The 12,282-nt window shown below is 49.2% G+C and overlaps 1 protein-coding gene across 1 annotated transcript in view; it reads left to right on the top strand.

The window, feature by feature from the left end:
• STK11IP (serine/threonine kinase 11 interacting protein) overlaps positions 1-12,282 on the top strand; it is a 31,751-nt gene that overhangs the window by 379 nt on the left and 19,090 nt on the right. Inside the window, exons 2-11 of the mRNA XM_069982594.1 lie at positions 1,157-1,221; positions 2,431-2,630; positions 2,909-2,983; positions 3,283-3,378; positions 4,211-4,318; positions 8,575-8,646; positions 11,363-11,492; positions 11,573-11,676; positions 11,900-11,986; positions 12,070-12,111. Coding sequence (XP_069838695.1) covers positions 1,161-1,221; positions 2,431-2,630; positions 2,909-2,983; positions 3,283-3,378; positions 4,211-4,318; positions 8,575-8,646; positions 11,363-11,492; positions 11,573-11,676; positions 11,900-11,986; positions 12,070-12,111 — 975 coding nt within the window. The 5' untranslated portion in view covers positions 1,157-1,160. The remainder of the gene's footprint in view (positions 1-1,156; positions 1,222-2,430; positions 2,631-2,908; positions 2,984-3,282; positions 3,379-4,210; positions 4,319-8,574; positions 8,647-11,362; positions 11,493-11,572; positions 11,677-11,899; positions 11,987-12,069; positions 12,112-12,282) is intronic.

Below are 12,282 nucleotides of genomic sequence, written 5' to 3'. Positions count from 1 at the left end.
GGACATCATTAGAGCAGATATGGTGCATGTATGGACATCATTAGAGCAGATATAGTGCATGCATGGACATCATTAGAACAGATATATAGTGCATGCATGGACATCCATTAGAACAGATATATAGTGCATGCATGGACATCATTAGAACAGATATATAGTGCATGCATGGACATCATTAGAACAGATATATAGTGCATGCATGGACATCATTAGAACAGATTTTGGCTGGGTTCACACTACGTATATTTGAGGCTGTATATTTGAGGCTGTATATTTGAGGCTGTATAGCAACCAAAACCAGGAGTGGATTGAAAACACAGAAAGGATCTGTTCACATAATGTTGTAATTGAGTGGATGGCCGTCATTTAATGGCAAATATTTTCTGTTATTTTAAAACAACGGCTGTTATATTGAAATAATGGCCGTTATTTACTGTTATATGGCGGCCATCCACTCAATTTCAACATTGTGTAAACAGCCTTTCAGGGTTTTCAATCCACTCCTGGTTTTGGTTGCTATGAGGACCAAATACAGCCTCAAATATACATAGTGTGAACCCAGCCATATAGTGCATGCATGGACATCATTAGAACAGATATATAGTGCATGCATGGACATCATTATAATACATGCATGGACATCATTATAATACATGCATGGACATCATTATAACAGATATAGTGCATGTAGCCTTCGGCTGTCCAGGCATGATGGGAATTGTAGTTTACATACCTGATCTGATCTAGAGAATGATGTGGCCATCCAGCTGTTGCAAAACTACAACTCCCAGCATGCCCAATGTTAAAAACTATTGCCTTAGACCTGTCCCCTCCATCTTTTGCAAAACTACAGCTCCCAGCATGCCCAGGCACTCTTCTGGACAGCAATCAGTTGAGTATTGCCATAGATCTCTGGTCTCTAACCTGCAGCTCTCCAGCAGCTGCAAATCTACAAACCCCATGAAGCTGTCGGCCATCCAGGCGTGCTGGGAGTTGTAGTTTTACATAGGTTGGGGAACACTGTCATTGAGAATTAAATGGATGTAGTTTAGCGGTGAGATCAGCCGTTCACTGAGGGGAAGCAGAGATCTGGAGAATGGATTCAGGACGTTGTTTTCTTCATTTCTCCTTCTCATGAAACACACTTTGTTCTCAGGTAAATGAAGCCGGAGGCTCCGGAGTCCATGGTGCAAAGCCTTGCTCAGCTTCTACGAGACCATGGTAGGTGAATAGAGTAACCCCGGGGGTCCTCAGGCTGCAGCCCACTCTGTGCCCAGGCTGCGGACAGGGACGTGGCCATATGAAGGGTAGTGGTAGAGGATTGGACAGTGTAACTTCAGTGCTCATTCAGTAGTCCTAGCGGCTGTATGTGATCAGGTGGACCTAGGGGGTCCCTGACTGGACTATGGGGTTGAGAGTGGTGATAACATTGAGTGTCCAGTCAGGGTGGACAGTGGTTGTCCCTGCGTTGGTGCACTCTGTGGGTCAAAATATAGATAGTGTGGACTTGGATGGTCTCCGAGGGTACTTGGTTAGAGGGATAGTGGACTCGAGGAGGGGGGGTTTGGAGTGCTTGGACTTAACAGGCAGGGTGGACTCTTGGGGTCTCTGGTTCTGGTGGACTCACAGAATGGTGCTGTTACCTGGAGTCTCCAGGGGTATGGACAATGGGGTCAGGGTGGTGCTGATGTTTAGAGTGTACAGGTAGGGAAGACTCTGGGCATCCCTGGTTCTTGTGGACTCAGATCCAGGTGGTTCTGGTGCCTCTACAGGCAGTGTGGACTCTGGGGGTCAGGTTGGTGCTGGTGCACAGAATCCACAGGTAGGGCAGACTTTGGGGGGGGTCTCTAATTCTGGTGGACTCTCACGGTGGTGCTCTTGCTCTGAGTCTCCAGGTGGGATTGACACTAGAGGGCTCAGGATGGTTCTGGTGCAGGTGGGATGGGCAACTGGGAGGGGGGGGGGGGGTCAGGATGGTTCTGGTGCAGGTGGGATGGGCAACTGTGGGGGGGGTCAAGATGGTTCTGGTGCAGGTGGGATGGACACTGGGGGGGGGGGCAGGATGGTTCTGGTGCAGGTGGGGTGGACACTGGGGGGTCAGGATGGTCCTGGTGCAGGTGGGGTGGACACTGGGGGGTCAGGATGGTTCTGGTGCAGGTGGGGTGGACACTGGGGGGGTCAGGATAGTTCTGGTGCAGGTGGGATGGACACTGGGGGGGGGGGGCAGGATGGTTCTGGTGCAGGTGGGGTGGACACTGGGGGGTCAGGATGGTCCTGGTGCAGGTGGGGTGGACACTGGGGGGTCAGGATGGTCCTGGTGCAGGTGGGGTGGACACTGGGGGGTCAGGATGGTCCTGGTTCAGGTGGGGTAGCACTGTTAGAACATCCTCTTTGCTCCTGTACAGTAATATTGTCCTCTGTTTCCTCCAGGGGACACCGTCCTGGACGGTAGCCGGGTCCTGTGTCTCCTCACCCCCTGTCTACAAGTTGTCACCCGCCTGTTTGAACAGCTGTTTCCTCGCGGACCAGGAACTGGGTTCCAGGCACTTCCAGCGCACCCGGCCGACAATGTCCCCATCTTGCGGACTCAGTTCCTGCTCGACATGTTACAGAAAACTCCTTCCCTGAAGGTGCGTTCCTTCACTATGTATCAGATCCACATTTCTCCAATACTATGTTTACGGTGGGCTTCTTAAAGTGGTAGCATCTTATTTTATTAAGAGGTTGTCTTAACCCCGCCTCTTTTGTGACCTTAACTGCATAGCACTATGCTGTTTTATACCTAATGTTATTGCTATATAATAGCATCATGAGTCATTGTGCTTCACTGGAACACTGAGCCTTGTGAGATGTTTTTTTCTTTCCAGGAATTATCCTTCTCATTCTTCTATCTTCCTTATTTTTGCAGCTTATTCATCCTCCTGAGTGTCCTCGTCAGTTTGATGTGAATATTTTCCCCTTTAAGTCTTTAAAGTCCTTGGAGGTGAGAAATATAAGAAAATACTGCTTATCTCTGGAAATAGTGTAATACCTCTGTCATCCTGATGGTGGTGTCATGAGCTCTACTGTATGCAGGGGGTGGCTAGCACAGTTCAAAGCTATGTATGTGGGGAGCACTGTAGATGTTATAACAGTCAGAGCTCCAGATCCTCCAGTGTCATAAATAAAATCCTGACCTCCTGCAGCCACCACTAGGGGGAGCTTTCGAGCTCACTGTACACTTATTTATCATTGACTTTAGTGTGTGTCACCTCTGTGTTGACTGTAATTTCTCTCTCACAGTTGCGATGCCTCCCCCCGCACTGTCTGCGCGGCCTGCGATGCGTCTATTCACAGCTCGAGGTTCTCAAATGCTCGCGGTGCGTTACCAGCTTGGAGGTGAGTGGCAGGGCTGCCACGTTGTTTCCAATTTGCCCCCTATTGTAGTCCATTTCTTGTTATACTCTGCAACAATTTCATACCATGGGATATCTGGACCTATAGCACTGTCCATCCTGAGCTGCCTGGTTCACGTTTTTTTTTTAAATTTAGGATTAGCATAATTTACCATAGGGTATATTCACATGATGCACCCAAACTTTAAAAAAATTCTTTCAAATCAACTGGTGCCAGTAAGTGCCAGAGATATGTAATTTGCTTCTATTAAAAAAATCTCATCATCAGCTGCTGTATGTCCTGCAGGAAGTGGTGTATTCTCTCCAGTCTGACACAGTGCTCTCTGCTGCTACCTCTGTCCAGAGCAGCAGCAAATCCCCATAGAAAACCTCTCCTGCTCTCCAGACCTGAAGGAATACCACTTCCTGCAGGACATACAGCAGCTGATAAGTACTGGAAAGCTGGAGATTATTTTTAATAGAAGTAAATTACAAATCTCTGGCACTTTCTGGCACCAGTTGATTTAGCAGAAAAACATTTTTTTTTGTTAACAACGCCTTTAAGTTTTTGCAGGATAGCAGAAATACCAAGATTTGGCCACATCTTATGAATATAACTCTAATGTAACTATCTCTCAGGCTGTTAGATTATAAGCTCCTGGGAGCAAGGATCCTTCCTATATATTTATGTGTATAACAATAAATAGATGCTACAAGTTTTGCATCTTTCTGCTGCCACTTTGTTCATAATCTCTGTTTGCTGTCAGTGAATGGAAATAGTCTTGTCTACAGACAATTGTATTTTAGTAGATGTATAACCTATCGTCTCCCTGCAGGAAGTCATCTCTCTCTGCGGCGGGGATCTGAATTCTGCTTTGCCCTGGCTGGAGCTTCACACTTTGGTTTTCAGCTACAACATGATCCACAGTTTGGACCAGTCCCTGGTGAGCGCCCCCTGGTGGTGTATATAGGGGTTGTATCTATATCCTGCACTGAGCTTTCCTGGGTGCTGTCAGATAGATACCTGGGGAATTAAACTATTGGGTGACATTTATCCACCATGTCCCAGAACGCTTGAATAGTGTTGGCGATATACCAGTACATCATATGTCGCTAAGGGGTTAAAAAAAGGTGCAGCAGTAAGGTAGTAGGCGGCCCTACAGACACTTTAGTTGAAATGGGTCACATATCTGTATGTGTTATGGGGCCGTGATCCGTTCTACAAAAAAATATATATATATAGTCAGGTCCTAGTACGGATTGTAGCACGGATCACTACTCTCTATTGACCGGGTCTGTGGAATGTAGACGTGTGAATGTAGCCGTCCATGAGACTGTCCTTAGTTGCGGATCGGTGGCTACGGACAGCCCTCAGGAGCATGCGAATGTAGCCCATAGCAACCAATCACAGCTCAGCTTTCATTTTATCAGAGTAATGTCATAAATAAAAACTGAGCTGTGATTGGTTGCTATGGGTAACAAAGGGACAGCACCATAAGTCTCTGTTCACCCCCCCCCCCCCCCTTATTTTTTGCGTCACTAATTGTACTTTGCAATGACAGGCTGAATTTGTGCATAAAGAACACTGCGAAACCAGAAAAAAATTCAAAGTGGTGAAATTGAAAAAAAAAAACAAACACATTTCTTTTATTTGGGGGGTATTTGTTTGTACGCCATTCGCCCTGGGGTAAAACTGACTTGTTATATATGTTCCTCAAGACGTTACGATTAAAACGATATATAACATGTATAACTTTTCTTCTATCTGATGGCCTGTAAAAAACTCAAACCATTGTTAACAAATATACGTTCCTTAAAATCGCTCCATTCCCAGGCTTATAGCGCTTATAGCGCTGGTCTGTGGGGCTGTGTCAGGTGTTTTTTTTTGCGCCATGATGTTTACTTTCTATCGGTACCTTGATTGCGCATATACGACTTTTTGATCGCTTTTTATAAAAAAAATTCTGGATTTGATGCGACCAAAAATGCACAATTTTGCACTTTGGGATTTTTTGCGCTTACACCGTTTACCGTACGAGATCAGGAATGTGATTAATTAATAGTTCGGGCGACGCGGCGATAGCAAACATGTTTATTTATTTATTTACTTTTATTCAAAACATGGGAAATGGGGGGTGATTCAAACTTTTATTAGGGGAGGGGGCTTTTTACTAATAACAATCCTTTTTTTTTTTTTTTTTTACACATATACTAGAAGTCCCCCTGGGGTTAGGGTTATTTCCCCCCCTGGGGTTAGGGTTATTTCCCCCCCTGGGGTTAGGGTTATTTCCCCCCCTGGGGTTAGGGTTATTTCCCCCCCTGGGGTTAGGGTTATTCCCCCTGGGGGACTTCTAGTATATACACTTTGATCTCTCATTGAGATCTTTGCTGTATACTTATACAGCAAAGATCAATGAGATCGGCACTCGTTTGCTTTCGGCTGCTGCAGCCAAAAATGAACGAGTGCCGAGCCGGGGTCGGCGCCATCTTGGAGCGGACCCCAGCCAGCTGCAGACACGGAGATCGCTCCCGGAGGAGCGATCTCCCCCACTAGACACCAGGGAACGGCTGCCTCCGGTAATCGGAGGCAGCTGTCAACTTTGACAGCTGCCTCCGATTACTTGATTAGCGGGCACAGCGATCAGACCCTGCCCGCTAATAGCTGCGGTCCCGGGCTACACGCGGCACCCGGGATTGCGGTGGTTCAGAGCGGAGTCGCCGCGCGGCCCCGCTCTGAACACCTCCTGGGGACATATGACGTACGGGTACGTCATATGTCCTTAAGAGGTTAAAGAGAACCAATCATGGGCGAAAATTTAAATATTTTTTTTTCGATAATTAGATTAAAATTGTTATTTTATTAATATTTGTAATTTGAATTAATTACTTTTAGGGCTGAGTTTTCGCAATATACTTATTTTCTTTTCCTGTCTCGCGCCGGCTCTTTCGAAAAAAGCCGGCGCGCGACAGGAAGCTCCCGGCATGCCGAGCGGCGGGAAGGGCTCCCATGGGCCTTTGCCACCGCTCTGTAAATACACAGTGATCCCGCGCTATACAGCGCGAGATCGCTGTGTATGAATGTCCTAACTGGGCCTATTAGTCTGTTCCGGAAGATACAGACTGCCTGTGCAGTCTGCATCTTATGCGTTTACCTAATCCTGTATAGCAGAGCAGTAAGGCCGGGGGCGGCCATCTTGATGACGTCAGTGGTGCGTTCCAGCGCTGGAACGCAAGGGACGTAATCAAGATGGCGCCCGGCTTTACTGCACCGCTACAGAGGAGTGGGTAAAGTATAAGATACAGACTGCACAGGCAGTCTGTATCTTCAGAAATAAACTTCATGAAGATACAGACTACTTTACCTACTCCTCTGTAGCGGTGCAGTAAAGCCGGGCGCCATCTTGATTACGTCCCTTGCGTTCCAGCGTTGGAACGCACCACTGTGACGTCATCAAGATGGCCGCCCCCGGCCTTACTTCTCCGCTATACTGGACTAGGTAAAAGCATAAGATCCTGTATCTTCAGGAATAGACTTAGGGACAGAGAATCTTTTATTATAGGGACAGTTAATTTCAGGTGATTGGTTCTCTTTAATTGCAAACCGCACCTGAACTGGAGACAAGTGTCGTGTTGTCTCTGAAAGAAAGTGGCCGTGTTTTTGTAGCACTGGATAACCCCTTTAAGAAACAAATATCCAAATCTATACTTGTTGGAGGGGAATACACTGTGTAGTAAGTACAGTGACTGTTATGAGCGCCATATTGAGCCTCCCCACCCCACCCCCGTGTCTGTGACCAGCCCTGGCTTCACGTTATCTGGTATATCTGGTATGTGCTGCGTGCAGACCCTTATGTCCGCTGTTTGTGTAGGATAGTAGATAAGATAACAGCAGACATGACACATCAGTCTGATAAAAAGCTTTCCTGCACACAATGAGGCCAGAGCCTTTGATGTATGGCTTATCAGGTGGATGTGCAACGTGCGGTGAATGAAGCCTTAAGGCCCTATTACACTGGCCGAAGCGAGCGCCGACCTGTCAGATCAGCACTTGCTTGCTCCTCGCTCCCCGCACGCTGTCTTTTCTATTACACACACCAACAGTGAGGGGGGGGGGTCTGCCCGGACGTTCCAATTGGCCCATATAAAAGAGAAGCGGTCTGCCGTCACCCTTATTACACTGAGCAACGGCCAGCAGACCGTCGCTATCATTGCAGTTTTTTCCCACTATCAGCTGATGTTGTGCATGTCGGCCGATCATTGAATTTTAACACTACCTATTACACCCACTGATTATCGGCTGTAACAAACGATAATTGGCCAAATACGGCTAATCGCCTGGTGTAATAGGATTGATAGAGTAATGTCCTCCTGGCCGCCATCTGGCGCCATATTTGTGTATGTCGCTGTCTTGCACATTCCCCAGATTTGATGTGAGCACAGACTAAAGCTGAACATTTAGCCAAGATGTCTAAACCCTTTAATTTCAGCAGGACCTGGCCACCATCTAATGTGTATTGGGTCCTCAATAGATATCAGGGAAGGGAAGGATCAGACATGTTGAATATCAGCTGCCTGATCTCTTTGTTCTCAGGGAGAACTGTCAGCAGATAAACCCTCTTTCTTTCCTCTCCACATGTATGAATACTCGGCCGAGCTGAACGTTCATGAGTATGATGGGTATGAGGGAAGATCAAAATGAGAACAAAGTATAAGACTTGTTGGATTTCCCCAAACATTGTAAAGAGTACCGGCACCCCCATACTTATTAGATGGTCAGCTGACATTCGTCTGAGGTGTAAGGTCACCTACAAATTGTTTTAATAAACAATCATTGTATGATGAACCTTTATAATATACTTTGTGTATCACCATTTTCAACATGTCCTTGAATGGGAATAGTCTTGTTTGCATCTAATGACTGTAAATGCGTAAAGAATACTTCCCACAGCTGAGGGTTTGCTACAGTAGCATCCAATCGAGACGATGCATTTTTCTTGCACTGATTCATTGTCGCATGCTATTAGGTTTGCCTTGTCGAGTAACAAACCCTCAGCTGTGAGCAGTATTGGGTTCTTGCAGGGTTTTCAGCCTTTCTATGTTAACAAAAACCTTTTCATTCACTGACAGCTAAAATATTGGGTTGTTTGTGTGATGGGGGGAGATCTCTAGACGCCTTCCTAATGCTGTTTGTTTCCCTCAGGAACTATTGAACAGCCTGCGGATCCTGGACCTGAGTCATAATGTCATCAAGGACTGTGGCTCCTATTTAACGGTGCGACCTTTCACCTAGTCACATGCTGCTGTGTGCTGTCTGGGGGGTCACATGATGCTTTGTGTTCTCAGGGGTCAAAGGGGGTTTTGTACTCTAGACCCTCAGGGATCACAGGGTGTACTCTTTGGGAGGGGGGCTCACATGGTGTTGTGTGTTCTTTGGGGGTCATATGATGATGTGTGCTGCCTTGGGGTCAGAGGGTGTTGTGTGCTGCCGGGGGGGTCAGAGGCTGTTGTGTGCTGTCGGGGGTCAGAGGGTGTTGTGTGCTGTCGGGGGGTCAGAGGGTGTTGTGTGCTGTCGGGGGGTCAGAGGGTGTTGTATGCTGTCGGGGGGTCAGAGGGTGTTGTGTGCTGTCGGGGGTGAGAGGGTGTTGTGTGCTGCCGGGGGGGTGAGAGGGTGTTGTGTGCTGTCGGGGGTGAGAGGGTGTTGTGTGCTGTCGGGGGGGTGAGAGGGTGTTGTGTGCTGCCGGGGGGGTCAGAGGGTGTTGTGTGCTGTCGGGGGGTCAGAGGGTGTTGTGTGCTGTCGGGGGGTCAGAGGGTGTTGTATGCTGTCGGGGGGTCAGAGGGTGTTGTGTGCTGTCGGGGGTGAGAGGGTGTTGTGTGCTGCCGGGGGGGTGAGAGGGTGTTGTGTGCTGTCGGGGGTGAGAGGGTGTTGTGTGCTGTCGGGGGGGGGGGGTGAGAGGGTGTTGTGTGCTGCCGGGGGGGTCAGAGGGTGTTGTGTGCTGTCGGGGGGTGAGAGGGTGTTGTGTGCTGCCGGGGGGGTCAGAGGGTGTTGTGTGCTGCCGGGGGGGGTCAGAGGGTGTTGTGTGCTGCCGGGGGGGTCAGAGGGTGTTGTGTGCTGCCGGGGGGGGTCAGAGGGTGTTGTGTGCTGCCGGGGGGGTGAGAGGGTGTTGTGTGCTGTCGGGGGTGAGAGGGTGTTGTGTGCTGTCGGGGGTGAGAGGGTGTTGTGTGCTGCCGGGGGGGTCAGAGGGTGTTGTGTGCTGCCGGGGGGGTGAGAGGGTGTAGTGTACTCTCAGGGGGGTCAGAGGGTGTTGTGTGCTGCCGGGGGGGTCAGAGGGTGTTGTGTGCTGCCGGGGGGTCAGAGGGTGTTGTGTGCTGCCGGGGGGGTGAGAGGGTGTAGTGTACTCTCAGGGGGGTGAGAGGGTGTTGTGTGCTGTCGGGGGTGAGAGGGTGTTGTGTGCTGTCGGGGGTGAGAGGGTGTTGTGTGCTGCCGGGGGGGTGAGAGGGTGTAGTGTACTCTCAGGGGGGTGAGAGGGTGTTGTGTGCTGTCGGGGGTGAGAGGGTGTTGTGTGCTGTCGGGGGTGAGAGGGTGTTGTGTGCTGTCGGGGGTGAGAGGGTGTAGTGTTCTCTCAGGGGGGTCAGTGTGTGTTGTGTGCTCTTTGGGAGGGGGGTGTTACAGGATGCCGTGTGTTTTCAGGGGTCAGTGGATGCTGTGTATTCTAGACCTAAGAATGTTGTTTGCTCTTGGATGTGAGAAGGTGTTGTGTGCTTTTGGGGTTTAGAGAGTGTTGTTTGCTCAGGGGGGTCTTGTGTTATCTTGAGGTTTGGGGCCCTATTACCCAAGCAATAATTGTTCAAATCAGGCCGATTATCACTCTGTGTAAAAGAGAGAACCATCAGCCGATGACAACGATTATTGGCTGATCGTTGGTTTAGGTTTGGACCTAAAATATGTGTAATACGTGTAATAGCGATGTGTGGCTGACGATAGTCCAAACACCTCATACCTTACCTCTCCCCGCTTCCGGTCTTCTCTCCTGTGCTCCGCAGCTTTCCCATCCCGGTGGCTACAGCATCTGAGCACAGTAGAGAAGACGGGAGTGGGGAGAGGTAATGTGTCAGGTGTTTGGGCAAGGTCTGCATGCACGTCGCTAACGATGTCCATGCAGCCCTTACTGCTCGATTATCGGGCTGTCTAATAGGTCCAGGAAACAAGCAGAGAGGTGCTTGTTTACTAAATTGATCAGGCAGCAGTCTGCCTGTGCAGTAGGACCCTTAAAGCCCGTTCACACAGAGCCAGAACGGCGGAATGCCGCCAGTGTCATAATGACAGTCTATGGAAGGTGCGTTCACTGTCATTATGACACGGAGGCTGGTGGCATTCAATTCCGCCATTCTTGCTCTGTGTGAACGGGACCTAAGGCCCTATTCCACGGGCCGACTGGAGGAGCACACGAGTGCTGTCAGTGCTTGTTTGCTTCTCGTTCCCCGCTCACTGACGCCGCTATTCCATGTGTCGGCAGTGAACGGGTGAGTCTGGGGGGGGGGGCGGGGAGCTGCGAGGGGGCTGCCCGGTAGATCACTAGATCGTCCGGGCAGCCCATAGAGGTTAGTGGCGGTCTGCTGCTGCTGCTCCTATTCCACAGAGCGACAGCAGCAGATCGCTGCTATTTGAGTCATTTGTTTTTCAACATGATGAAAAACAAATGACTGCAATGATCAGATGACATGAACCATGTCGGCTGATCGTTGCCTTCTATTCCACGGGACGATTATTGGCCGTAAGAGCTGATATCGGCCAAATATGGCCGATAATTGTTCCATGGAATAGGGCCTTTAGATAGTGTTGTTTGGGGAGGGGGTTGTGGGTTTTGTGTTCTCTCAGGGGTCAGACAGTATTGTGTGCTCTGGGGGTTGTTATCTCGGGGGATGGTCACAATGGTCTCTATAGGCCGCTCCTGTTTGCTCACCTTTCTCTTACCTCCCTATTGTTTTAGGTGCTTTCTGAGCTTCGATACCTGAACCTGGGCTACAACCTCCTGACGTCTGTGCCGGAGCTGAGCGTCCAGTCCTCTGCCCAGCTGCACACCCTCATCCTCAGACACAACCAGCTGTCCAGCACCAGCGGTCAGTGCCTCTGCGAGCTGCCAGTATACTGCCCGGTCTTATAGTGGGGGAAGGTTTTGAATTGTGTTTTATTTCTACAGGGCTGGAAAACCTGTACAACCTGCAGCACCTGGACCTGTCCTATAATCTTCTGGTGGAGCCCTCGCAGCTTACGGGATTAGCTCAGCTGAAAAAACTGCGGGAGGTAATGTGCAGTGTAGAGGCATAACATACCGCCATATGGAACACTGTTCATTTTCCTACAATCTGGGATAGATTGTGACCTGGGGCAATCCCAAATCCTTTCTGGTCAATAGTGGGTCAGGGTACATTGCCCTATGTGCAGTGATCCCCCGCAGCCCGGTGGTGGCTGTGAGCAGACAGAGTCCCGTCATTTAAAGAGACGTGCCGTATTTTGTATTTTTTAGATTTTTCTGAAGGGGAATCCAATGTATTTCCATAGATACTATCGACTGCTTGCAGCCCAGCACTTGTCCCCTAAAGCCTCGGACAAGGTGAGTGCTGCTCCGGAGACGTCCGTCATCTCACAGGACCCAGTGAAAGCTTTACACTAATCGTTCCTGTTTTGCGTTATCAGGTTTTACTGGACGGGAAGCCGCTATCTGAACCGGAGACTGTGGTGAGCTGTGTGGATTAGGGATAGGCTATCAGTATGACCAGGCAGGACAAAGTGTTCAAAGTTAGGATCAGTGGCTGCATTATGTATTAGAGTCTGAAATCCCCCCCCCCGTCTCAGTGATCTGTTCCCCCTGCTTTACACTGCTGCTCTGCTTCTTTATATTAGTTACTT

This window comes from Dendropsophus ebraccatus, chromosome 9 (assembly GCF_027789765.1).
Source record: "Dendropsophus ebraccatus isolate aDenEbr1 chromosome 9, aDenEbr1.pat, whole genome shotgun sequence".
NCBI classification, from domain to species: domain Eukaryota; kingdom Metazoa; phylum Chordata; class Amphibia; order Anura; family Hylidae; genus Dendropsophus; species Dendropsophus ebraccatus.
Note: the sequence above shows the minus strand (reverse complement) of the source record. Positions and strands in the feature narration are given on the sequence as shown.